General features: G+C 37.2%; 1 protein-coding gene across 10 annotated transcripts in view; it reads right to left on the reverse strand.

Annotated features, from left to right (window-relative positions):
* The window catches only part of PSPC1 (paraspeckle component 1), a 66176-nt gene extending 60206 nt beyond the window's left edge, over positions 1 to 5970 (reverse strand). For 9 of the 10 annotated variants that reach the window (XM_058186415.1, XM_058186416.1, XM_058186413.1 and 6 more), the window contains exons 1-2: positions 5440 to 5970; positions 2457 to 2758 (exon numbers count right to left, since the gene is read on the reverse strand). In XM_058186415.1, coding sequence (XP_058042398.1) covers positions 2457 to 2758; positions 5440 to 5820 — 683 coding nt within the window. In that variant the 5' untranslated portion in view covers positions 5821 to 5970. The remainder of the gene's footprint in view (positions 1 to 2456; positions 2759 to 5439) is intronic. The other variant, XM_058186414.1, reaches the window with a different exon arrangement.
* Between the last annotated feature and the right edge of the window lie 5502 nt (positions 5971 to 11472).

An 11472-nucleotide genomic window follows, 5' to 3' on the forward strand; every position in this document is an offset into this window, starting at 1 on the left:
TCGGACTTTCCGCCGCAAATTGAAAACACATTTATTTATTCGCTGGCTTAAATTTTATTGGTTTTCAATTTTTATGATTAATTTTTAATGGGTTTTAATTTTATATGTTCCAAAATTTTAGGCCAATTATGTAATAAGTTTTTTAATTCGTATTTTAATTGTATATTGCACTGTTTGTTTTACCTTGGCTGTACACCGCCCTGAGTCCTTCGGGAGAAGGGCAGTATAAAAATCGAATAAATAATAATAATAATAAATAATAATCCTCAATTTATAGCCACAATTGACCTCAGAATTTTGGTTGTAAGTCATGGCGGTTGTTAAATCAAATCAATATGTGTACAAGAGCCATTAAATAAATCACCATTGTCATTAAGCGTATCATGCAAGTCTTAATCCAATTTATCCAATAGGCACTTTTTGCTAGAAAACGGCAAAAAAAATCACAAAATATGATTACATGACTGCAGGATGCTGAAACCAGTTATAAATGCGAGCCAGTTGCCAAGTGCCCAAAATGTATAATTATTTTGAGTCCATCCTAAATTGAATCATCAAGTCTCTTTTGTATATTCAATAAAAAGATATTAATTAGTCAATCCAATTTTTTGGTTTACCCTTTGCATTTCCCCTTTCATTCTTTTGGCTGTCATTTGTATTTTACCACTTTTTTAATCCAATATTTCTGATTCCACTATTCCTGCATCAAGCAAGATTTGTTCCACATTCCTTAATATCCTTTAAACAATTTATCCATAGAAGCAGACACTGTTGCCGATATTGTTGCTATTGTATTATTTATTGTATTATTGTTGTTGATATTGTATCTACTAATTTCTGGCCCCATTCTTCAAAGAGTTCCTTAATATTTCAAATGTTATAGTATTTTGTGTCATTTTAGAAATCCCAATCTTCTAATCAAAACCAAATGCAAAGGTTCTTTTTTTTCCTTTTTGCCTGGAATCTTGAGTTCAGTCTATTTTTCAATTTAAATCATAAAGTATGTAATCTGTTATGACCTACAGCAGACTCCTGCATATCTACAAATCTGTTTAGTTTGTAAAGTTAGTTCCAAATTCTTGAAGTAAGTTTCAATATTCCAACTTTGATTGATCCTTAATTCATTTATAATTTTCTTGGTTCAAATTCTTATTTAGCCTTTTCCCATTCATTTCAAATTCTTTTTCTCATATTTTTTTTCTTTTATTCTTGAAATCAAGAGAACTTATTAATCTTCCTGATGTCTTTTGTTTCAAATAAGTTAACCAGCTCTCACCTTCAGATATTTTTTGGAATATCTTGGGATGCATGACCCAATTCTTCTGTGATTAACTGTATTAACTTAGCCATTCTGCTTCAATTTTCAACAATTCCTTTGGGTCCCAAATTTATCAAAATGATTAATTATGACACTTTGTTATAAAGGCCTTTCATCTTATTCTGCCTTGGCTGTTTTACTCCTTTACAGGTAGAGTTCAATTTACAAAAGTTCATTTAGCGACCATTCAGTTAGAACGGCACTGAAAAAAGTAACTTATGACTATTTTTCACACTTATAACCATTGCAGCGTCCTCATAGTCGTGATCAAAATTCGGATGTGTGGCAACTGACTCATATTTGATAGCTGCAGTGTCCCAGGGTCCTGTGATAAGCCTATGTGACCTTCTGACAAGCAAATTCAATGGGGAAGCCAGATTCACTTAACAACCGTATTACTAACTTAGCAGCTACAGTGATTCACTTAATAACTGTGGCAAGAAAGATTGTAAAATGGGACAAAATTCATGTTTCACATAGCAACAGAAATGTTCATCTGAATTGTGTTTTAAGTCGAGGACTATTTCTACTGTGATATTGTCTGTCTGAACATGTCAAATCTTTACACATCATGGAGAAAACGTATGTGGCCAGTAAGAATCAACATCAGCATGACAACACATAATCATTTACCAGGCCTTCCTCAATTGTGGTTGATTGAGAGGGACTATCAACTCACCCTGTGACCACAACCCATGAAACAAACAGTTCTGAAAATCTGTCTCTCCTCCCATCTGGTATCTGTAGTTATTTGATCCTTAATTAGCTTTTATTAGCTTTCTGATTGATATTTCCCTTGCTGGTTGGCTTCAAGGATTTGGTCATCTGCTAGGGATTCTTGGGCTTAAGTATCTGGTTTTGAAATGGTAAGAGGAACCACTGAAGTGTTTTAGAGTAAAAGCAGACTCAAAGTATTGAGGATGCTATCATTATTCCCTATAACCTTGTCAATATCTACAAGGATGATCTCATAGATAACAAAATCTTACCATATTGTGGACCTTGATAATTTGTTCCTATGCCAGAAGATTTCTTTCATCTATGTTGATTTCTAAGTGGAGGATCTGCCTTGAGGATGCTATTAGTACATATTTTAAAAACATAAAATCACAATAAATGTAGCAAAGAGTAAACTTACGTTGTAAGCAAGAATGCACCATCACCACATCTTTCTAGAGCTTTACGCGCTGGAGGCTTTGCAGCAAATTCCACAAAACCTTTGCCTGTTGCTCTACCACGATCATCTACGACAACAACTGCTCTTTCCACAGGCCCAAACTGAGAGAAAGCTTGTTCCAAAAGCTCATTGGAAACAACTGGTGAAAGATTCTTAATTGTTAAAGCAGCTCCATGGGTGGCAAATCGAATTCGAAGTGGCCTGCTCTTTAAAATTGTTCCATCAAGTTCTGCCTTTGCTATTTCAGCCAGGGTCCTGGACTCCTTTTCAAAAAAATTACAAAATACATACGCAATTATATTATGTGTAGATATTACATATAATTAAGAATTTAACATTACATGTAGTCATTCAGAACCTGTTACGGTATTTAAATATTTTCCTCTATTACCACTTCTAGCAACAAGACAGATGATCATTTTTGCAGATTAAAAACTGCAGTGGCTGGTGGGAATCTTGCCAATAGTTGCATAGACAATCTCCAGATTCTCTACGAATTGTAGCAGCTTGACTACAAAGGCTAAAATAAGGAATTCAAAAACATTTTTCCTGCTTTAGAACAAGCAAGTCTCATTACATTCATTGAAGGATTTTTAAACAAGCAATTATGCTTGAACAGGCATTCTTCTCTTTCTCACTGGTATTTAGCTTGACATGCCTCAAACCTACTGAATTTGGTTGTGAAATAAACCTAAGCTAGAGTTTATTAGATCCCTGCTTATTAACTTTAAACTTTACTGGTAACAAACTTTTATAGAAACTAATAGTAAGGTTCTTTGAATCAACAGATATTCCTTCTCAATAGAAGAGTAAAAGCAGATAAGATCTTTTTTCTATGGCTTAATTAACACATATCAAATTATAGCTAAGAACAAGTTGTCAAAATGACTGTTCTACAACAGCCTGGCCATTGCACATTTGTATTTTACCTTGAACTATGCCTTGGATAATTAAACTTAAAACTAGTATTAATCACACCAGCATTCTATAACACAAAATGAGAATATGAAACAATTCTCACTGAAAAAAATCAGTGTGCCCTACAAAACTAGTCATCAACAAGATTTTTCTTCAAATGTTATCTGCATAAAAATGCATAAAAGCTGAGAAAATTATGAATTGAAGTACACAAAACAATTGTGTACTGCAATAAGTTTCAGCAAAACAAAACAAAATCAGCACGACCATAACCCAATTGGCCTGAAAGCCTATTTAAATAAGCCAGCTCCATTTTGAATATAAATGAGTATAGGAAAACTATGGACCAATTTTCACCTGTATCACACTGCTCCAACTGCATTATCAGAAAAACTGTTATAGGCATAACCTGGAATGTGGCCCGTTTCTTAGTTTTACTAAGTTTCACTAAAATAATCCCTTCCACCATTCAGATACAGGTATTTCAATACATTCAAAACGCAAATTTATAAATCACATTTATATGGCTACCCATGTCACAAGTTATAGATATTTAAAGTTAATAAAGATACCTAAACTACTATGGTAACACTTCCACTTCTGCAAGGCTGTGTTAAGGAAAAACTAAAGGAACATTTCCAAAATAAAACATCCTAAACAGGAACTCTAAAGAAAGAGCAAAGTATTTTAAATATAAACTAATGTCTTCTTAAAAAAGTATTAATCTTTTTTAAAAAGTAGAGAAGTGTTCAAGTGTTATGAGAACCAGCTCTATTGATAATGCTATGCTTTACTATAAAAAAAACAAATGTAAATAACATAGTCTTTTAAAATCCTCCCCATAAATAGTTTAATATTTATCAGTAGAAGCGAAAGATGCTTTGGAAAGTACTGACAGTCACTGCATTGTTTTATGTCATCTTCCTGAATGATATCAATACTCAAACTGAAAGAGTGATATCCAGGAAATAGCAATTTTTTTCCAAAAGAGAAAAAGATAGAATTTCAGTTATAAACTTTTTTTTGGCATATTCTTATTGGTTTGATCCACACCTACCCAAAGATGGAGGGAAAAAGCTCCTGGAGATGTTCTGATGAAGGTACAAACTCTTTTATTATTTTGTAAAAAATATATACAGGTAGTCCTCTACTTATGACAATTGAGCCCCAAATTTCTGTTGCTAAGTGAATTTTACCCCATTGTATGACCTTTCCTGCCACAGTTGTTAAGTGAGTCACTCCAGTTGCGAACAATCACGGTTGTTAAGTGAATCTGGCTTCCCCATGGACTTCGCTTGTCAGGTCACAAAAAGGGATCACATGACCCTGGGGCATTGCAACCATCATAAATATGAACTAGTGGCCACACATCTGAACTTTGACCACGGGGATGCTGCAAGTGTGAAAAAAAGTCATAAGTCACTTTTTAGCGCCCTTGTAACTTTGGTCAATAAATGACCTGTTATAAGTTGAGGACTACCTGTACAATAAGCATGCCCCTCTCTGCAATACTTCAAGACAAGCATAATGCAATTATTAACGACAGCAACGGCGACCAACACGTGGACAGGAACTGAACGGAAGCGCAATACAGCAGCAACACGAAGCCCCCCCCCCTTTTTTTTTTTTTTAAGGAACGGCCGCGCGGCAATACCGAATTTCAGCACCGTTTTAACTATTATTTTACTCCCGGGAAGGAGTCCTTTAAAAGGGAACTCCTTTTAAACCGGGCAAATCTTGTCAACGTTGTTTGTTTTTTTTTTGATAGCGGCGCACGTGTGGTACATACTCGCGAGTTTCAACACCTCAGCATAAGAAAAAGAGAGCGGGGGGGGGAGGACAAAGCGCCCTGGGAGGCCTGGCGCGTGCCCGTGGCGAGGAGGGGGGGGGTGTTTCCTGCCTAGCGGCAAAAATCCCCCCCTCGAGGGAGGAAGACATGTTTCATGAGGGACATGCAGTTATTTCATTGGGGGAGGTGAATCCCCTTCGCGCCCTCAGGCCAAGAACTGCGGGCGCAGCTTCTCACCAGGCGGATGAAGCCGAAGCCGCGGTCGCGGTTAATGAAGACCTCGCTGGGCTCCCCGTAGCGCTCAAACAGGCGTTTAAAGTCCTCCTCGGTGATGTCGGTGGGAAGGTTCCCGACGAAGAGGCGGCACCTTTGCGTATAGCTCTTCTCGCCGGGCTTCAGGAAGCTCTTAATGTCGACCGTAAAGCCACCGCCGCTTCCCTCCTCCTCATTCTTCGCCTTCGCCATCGCCATCGCGGCGGCCAAAGCTTCGTTGTTGGACGGCTTCTCCAAACCTCTCAGCGCCTTCATGGAGCCGCCGCCCACCATGCTCATCGGAGGTGCCGACGCCGGAGAACTGTTCTCGATCCTCACTTGCTTCAGGTTCCTGCTGGCGGACATAGCTCGAGTTTTCTAACCGTGCGGCTCGCCAAGTAAGACGGAAAGGAAGCGCTCAATCGCTGCTTTTTTCAAGTGCTGTAAAGAAGGAGAAGGGGAGGGGGAAAAAAGAAGTCCAAAATGGCGGCAAGATCACTACCCACAGAAGACTAGTAATGTCGCCCCGCCTCTCGCTTCCTTGGTGCGCATGTGCACAAGATTTGAAAGGCTACCGGGCATCCTGTTCGAGTTAGAATCGGGATGCGCCTGCGCATTACGCTACCGCTAGAGTGGCAGAAAGACCCCGCCTCTCTAATTGTGGCATGCTTAACCACGGATTGCTGCAAAAATCACCATCAGCCGAGTTCACAAAACACTTAATTCATAAACTGCGGTTCATAAAGCACAGTAGATTAGCTTATACAAACATAATAACCAGAATAAAGCAAAATATATTAATGGGAACCTATTAATATATTTTCACCTAGAGGTGGAGTAGCTATCTTTCATAAAAAGTCACTGAATCAAAAAAATGTTCAAATTGCACATAAACTTGCTATCCCTGAAACTATTGTATGCGACCTGTCCCTTAACACCACACTTCGATTCCTACGATGCTACAGAGCCCCTGACTACAACATCGCACATGCGAACATGTTAACCTCACTACTAACTTGGGCTACCTCTTGCCCATATCCTCTCATCTTCCTGGGTGGCCTCAATCTACCTCATATTAACTGGATAACAAACAAATGTACAACTGAACCCATCCATACTACCCTATACAACGCTATCACAAATCTAGGTCTTGAACAACTAGTAACTAACAATACAAGAATCAACAACTGCCTTGACCTTATCTTCTGCAACAACACAAACTCAATTTATGGACTACAAATAAAAGAACCTTTTCCAACAGTGACCACAGCATGATAGACTTTTGTCTCAATATATGCCCTTACAAAAATTGTCATAATAATAGTATTCCAAACTACAATTTCAAAAAAGCCAACTATGACCTTATAAACACCTACCTCTCATTTCTTGACTGGCAAAATCTATTCTCATTCTGTATCTCTTCTGAAGACCACTAGAGAGTTTTCCTATTCAAAGTCAATAGTCATTAAACTCTACATACATATCTACATTTCTTCCAACAAAGCAATAGCTTTTTAACAATATATTACATTTAGCCTTGCTGTACTTTTACTTTCAAGATTTTGTTATTTTTAATTCCAGGAGACAATGTGCTCAGATGTTTCTTCCAGCTGTTCAATAAAAAAAGAACATCTGGTGGGCTGTTTAAGAATTAATAATTGTTAATTATTTCTAAGTATGGTCTAAGGTCCCAGTGCTTTTTCAAGAGGCAACTGGACTTTCTTGTTTTCTTTAAAGACGTTTCGCTTCCCATCCAAGAAGCTTCTTCATCTCTGATTGGATGGTCTAAGTATTTTGTCAGCAGAAGTATCAGATGTAGGGAATTTTATTCCAGAAGAATGTGATGAATTATTAATTTATTAGATGTTGTCTGAATGCTGTTCAGTCAAAAATGCTGTTCAGTCAAAAAGGGGATCCTGCTTTAGGCAATGCAGAACTTCCTCAGTGCAATAATTGACTATGGAGATTCTAAGTCATCCAGGCCATAGTTGTCCCAAAGGTGCTTTTTCAAGAGGCAACTGGACATATTATTTTGGGAAACAATTAAATTTTCTTGCCTTTGTATTTCCCACATTATAAAAATATTGCATATGTTCCTGATAATCGATTTATTCAGGAAGAATAATTTACCACAAAAAAAAAAAAGGAAAATAGGAGAGCAGTTTCTGCCCTCTAGTGGACTTGTCATATTAAATATGAAGCATATTTTTTTTGCTCCAAGTTAAAGATTTGTAACAGATGGAAGATTCATATTACTAACTATGTCAGTTTATCTGAAATTTAAGTCAGATTTTCACTTTGAGAGAATTAACACATTTTGCCATGTGTTCCTTTTTATATTCTATCAATGGTAGTAGCTGTGGCCTGGATAACTGAGAGTCTGCAAAGTTTAAAATATACTTCAAATTAAATGATGTGCTAAAGTGCTTTGTTTTTTGACTGGAACTGGACACTTAAATGGATATAGATAGCCCTCAACTTACAACAGTTCATTTAGTGACCACTCAAAGTTACAATGGCATTGAAAAAAGTGACTTATGCCTGGTTTTCACGCTAATGACAGCTGCAGGATCCTCCTCAAAATTCAGATATTTGGCAATTAACTCATATTTATGACAGTTGCAGTGTCCTGGGGTCACATGATCCCCTTTTGCGACCTTCTGACAAGCAAGTCAATGGGAAAGCCAGATTCATTTAACTGTGTTATTAACTTAACAACTGCAGTGGTTCACTTAACAACTGTGGCAAGCAAGGTCGTAAAATGGAGAAAAACTACTTAATAACTCTCGCTTAACAACAGAAATTTTGGGGTCAATTGTGGTCGTAAGTCAAGGACTACCTGTCCTTCATTTTGAAAATTTTAATGATAGTCTTTTGAAACAGCAGATATACAGAAAAAATAATTAACGTTCAATGTAAATGTTCATTTATAAGAAACAAATGAACAAAGTACAGTATTTCTTGTTATTTGCAATAGTTCTTTGAAATTGTTGCAAATACTGCAGAACTAGGTTTCTGTCAGCCTCTGACAGCATTTTCACCAACTGATCAATACATAATCTTATTTTACGTGTATTTCTGTTTAAAGACACCTTATATAATGTGTATGTGTGTTTCTTACAAAGTCCTAAAATAATTGAACAAAGATTAAGCATTTAAAGTTTTATTTTAGACAACCCTTACTTTTCATGATCATTTTAACCAATGAGACCACTAAGAAGACAGATGTGCGCAGGATGGCGACTTAAATTTTTCATCGCTCAACACCTGTCTATGAATAGCGGAAACATGTTGTGAGTATTGATTTGGGGGTTACAAATAAATTATAACAAATAGACAAATTCACAAATATTAATCCCATAACAATGATTGCCTGTTACAGATAGCCCTTGTTTAGCAACTGGTTGTTTAATGGCCATTCTTAATTATAACATAGAATATAGACTCATAGGGCTGGAAGGGACCTCAGAGGTTTTCTAGTCCAATCCCCTGCTCAAGGCAGGAGATCTTAAAACATTCAGGTCAAAAGATTGTCCAAAATGTCCAGTTCATTTTTGAAAACTTTCAGTAATGGAACACCCACAACTTCAGACCACAAAAATGTTACTTGAAATCTATCCTTAAAATTACAACTGCCATGCCTCCCCACATTCATGTGGTCACATTCTGAGCGCTTGGCAACAACTTGCATTTGCAATTGGTTCCATGTCCCACGGTCAGATGATTACAAATTGCTATTTTTTCCAGCTTTCCAGCAAAAGATTAATGATTGTGGCGAATCATTTTATGACCATTATGAAAAGTGTTGTAAAGTCAAGTCACGGGGTGACCTGCTTAACAATGGACCATGATGATCAAAATTCCAGAATCAATTGTGATTCTGGAATTGTTAATTGTCATTCATTGAGGACTATTTGCTTGGCTATTTCAAATTATATACTTTAGAGGATGATAAAAATAATTAGGCAGTTTCTATTCATAAATATCTACTCTAAAAGACATAAGAAGGGTACTGGAATGGAGAGAAGAAACCTATGATGAAATAGTGGTTCAGCTGCCATGAAGACAAAAACATATTCTTCCTTGTAGCTTTACATATCTCTAGACTGCCATTTTTTTCTGTCCTTTCCTGTTTTCCTTTGCTTCTCAAACTAATTAAATGTATTCATAATGATTAAATGAATAATAATAATGTATAATAATATGTAGCTTCCACTGCCTTGTAGCATGTTTTTAAAACGTTTCTGGGTAGCCTACAACTCTTAGATTTTGGGGTGGTCATCATCCAGGGACTAACATCTGCTTTTTTCCAAGGTTAACTGGCAGTGGATATATGATCAAGGTTTAATCTGCAGTTTCTCCCTCCCCTGCTGCTGTAGGAAGTTAGCACCCTAGAAGAATGAAACATTTTAGAAAATATTTAAAAGGCAGAATATATTTCCCTGGATGAGAAATGGAGAAACATGTTTTAAAGACAAAGCAGCTTCCTGACTCCCCCACCTTTTTTTTTATTATTTTATTTTGTCACAACAGTATATACAATCATCAACATAAAAATAACCCATCATGAGAGAAAAAGTATATGTAAGCAAAAGTGTAAGTAAAAGTATGCATATACTACTATAATGAAGAGAACAATAGGAGAGGAACGGTAGGCACTTTTGTGCTCTTATGCACGCCCCTTATAGTCCTTTTAGGAATGGGGTGAGGTCAATAGTAGACAGTTTTTGGTTGAAGATTTTGGGGTTTTGAGTAGAGACTATAGAGTCAGGTAGTGAGTTCCAAGCGTTAACATCTCTGTTACAAAAGTCATATTTTCTGCAATCAAGTTTGAAGCGGTTGACATTAAGTTTGAATCTATTGTTTGCTCTTGTATTGTTGCGATTGAAGCTGAAGTAGTCTTTTACAGGAAGGATATTACAATAGATGATTCTGTGTGTTAAACACAGATCATGTCGGAGTCGGCGGAGTTCTAAGTTTTCTAAACCCAGAATTTCAAGCCTGGTGGTATAAGGTATTTTGTTGATTTCGGAGGAGCGAAGAACTCTTCTAGTAAAATATTTTTGGACGCATTTGATAGTATTAATGTCAGAGATGTGGTATGGGTTCCAGACGGATGAGCTGTATTCAAGAATAGGTCTGGCAAATGTTTTGTATGCTCTGGTTAGTAGTGTAGAATTTTTGGAAAAGAAGCTACGTAAAATTAAGTTTACAACTCTTGGAGCTTTTTTTGCTATGTAGTTGCAGTGGGCTTTGGCATTTAGCTCATTTGATATAAAAACTCCAAGGTCTTTGACAGGGAGGGGTCATCAGTAAGGTAATGTCCATCAAGCTTGTACTTGATATTAGGGTTCTTTTTACCAATATGTAAGACTGAGCATTTGCTGGTTGATATTTGAAGTTGCCAAGTTTTAGACCAATCAGAAACAAAGTCTAGGTCATTTTGAAGGGTAGAAGTATTGTTAGTGGTATTGAATAGTTTGACGTCGTCAGCGAAGAGAACACAATAACTAGAGATAAGGTCACAGAGATCATTTATATATAGTATGAAGAGCGTTGGTCCAAGAACATTACCTTGCGGAACGCCACTTTTGACAGGAACAGGATTTGATAGAGCATTGCCAATTTTGACCACTTGTTGTCTGTCTTTGTCAATGGGTCAGAGACAGAAACTCACTCCCCCCATCTTTGTCAATGGGTCAGAGGTAGAAACTCATTCTCCCCACCTTTGTCAATGGGCCATCATCTGCAACATAATAGGACCCATCTAGCAACTGAAACTCACCACATGACACCTGGGAAGATTACATCAGCCAGCAAGGCTAGCTAAGACCCCCACCCCCTGGGAGTCTGACAGCCAATCAGGATACTCTTCCTGTGCCCCAGAAAGTTCAAAGCTCAGAAAAAGCATAAAGCCAAGGAGCGCACAGGATCTCATCCCTTTTCTGTTCAGGATCTCAAGCCATGTGATCCTGGCCACCATTAAACCATCTTTCCAAGCAGCCTCCATGTTTCCAG

The sequence above is a fragment of the Ahaetulla prasina genome, chromosome 5, assembly GCF_028640845.1.
Source record: "Ahaetulla prasina isolate Xishuangbanna chromosome 5, ASM2864084v1, whole genome shotgun sequence".
In the NCBI taxonomy this organism is placed as follows: domain Eukaryota; kingdom Metazoa; phylum Chordata; class Lepidosauria; order Squamata; family Colubridae; genus Ahaetulla; species Ahaetulla prasina.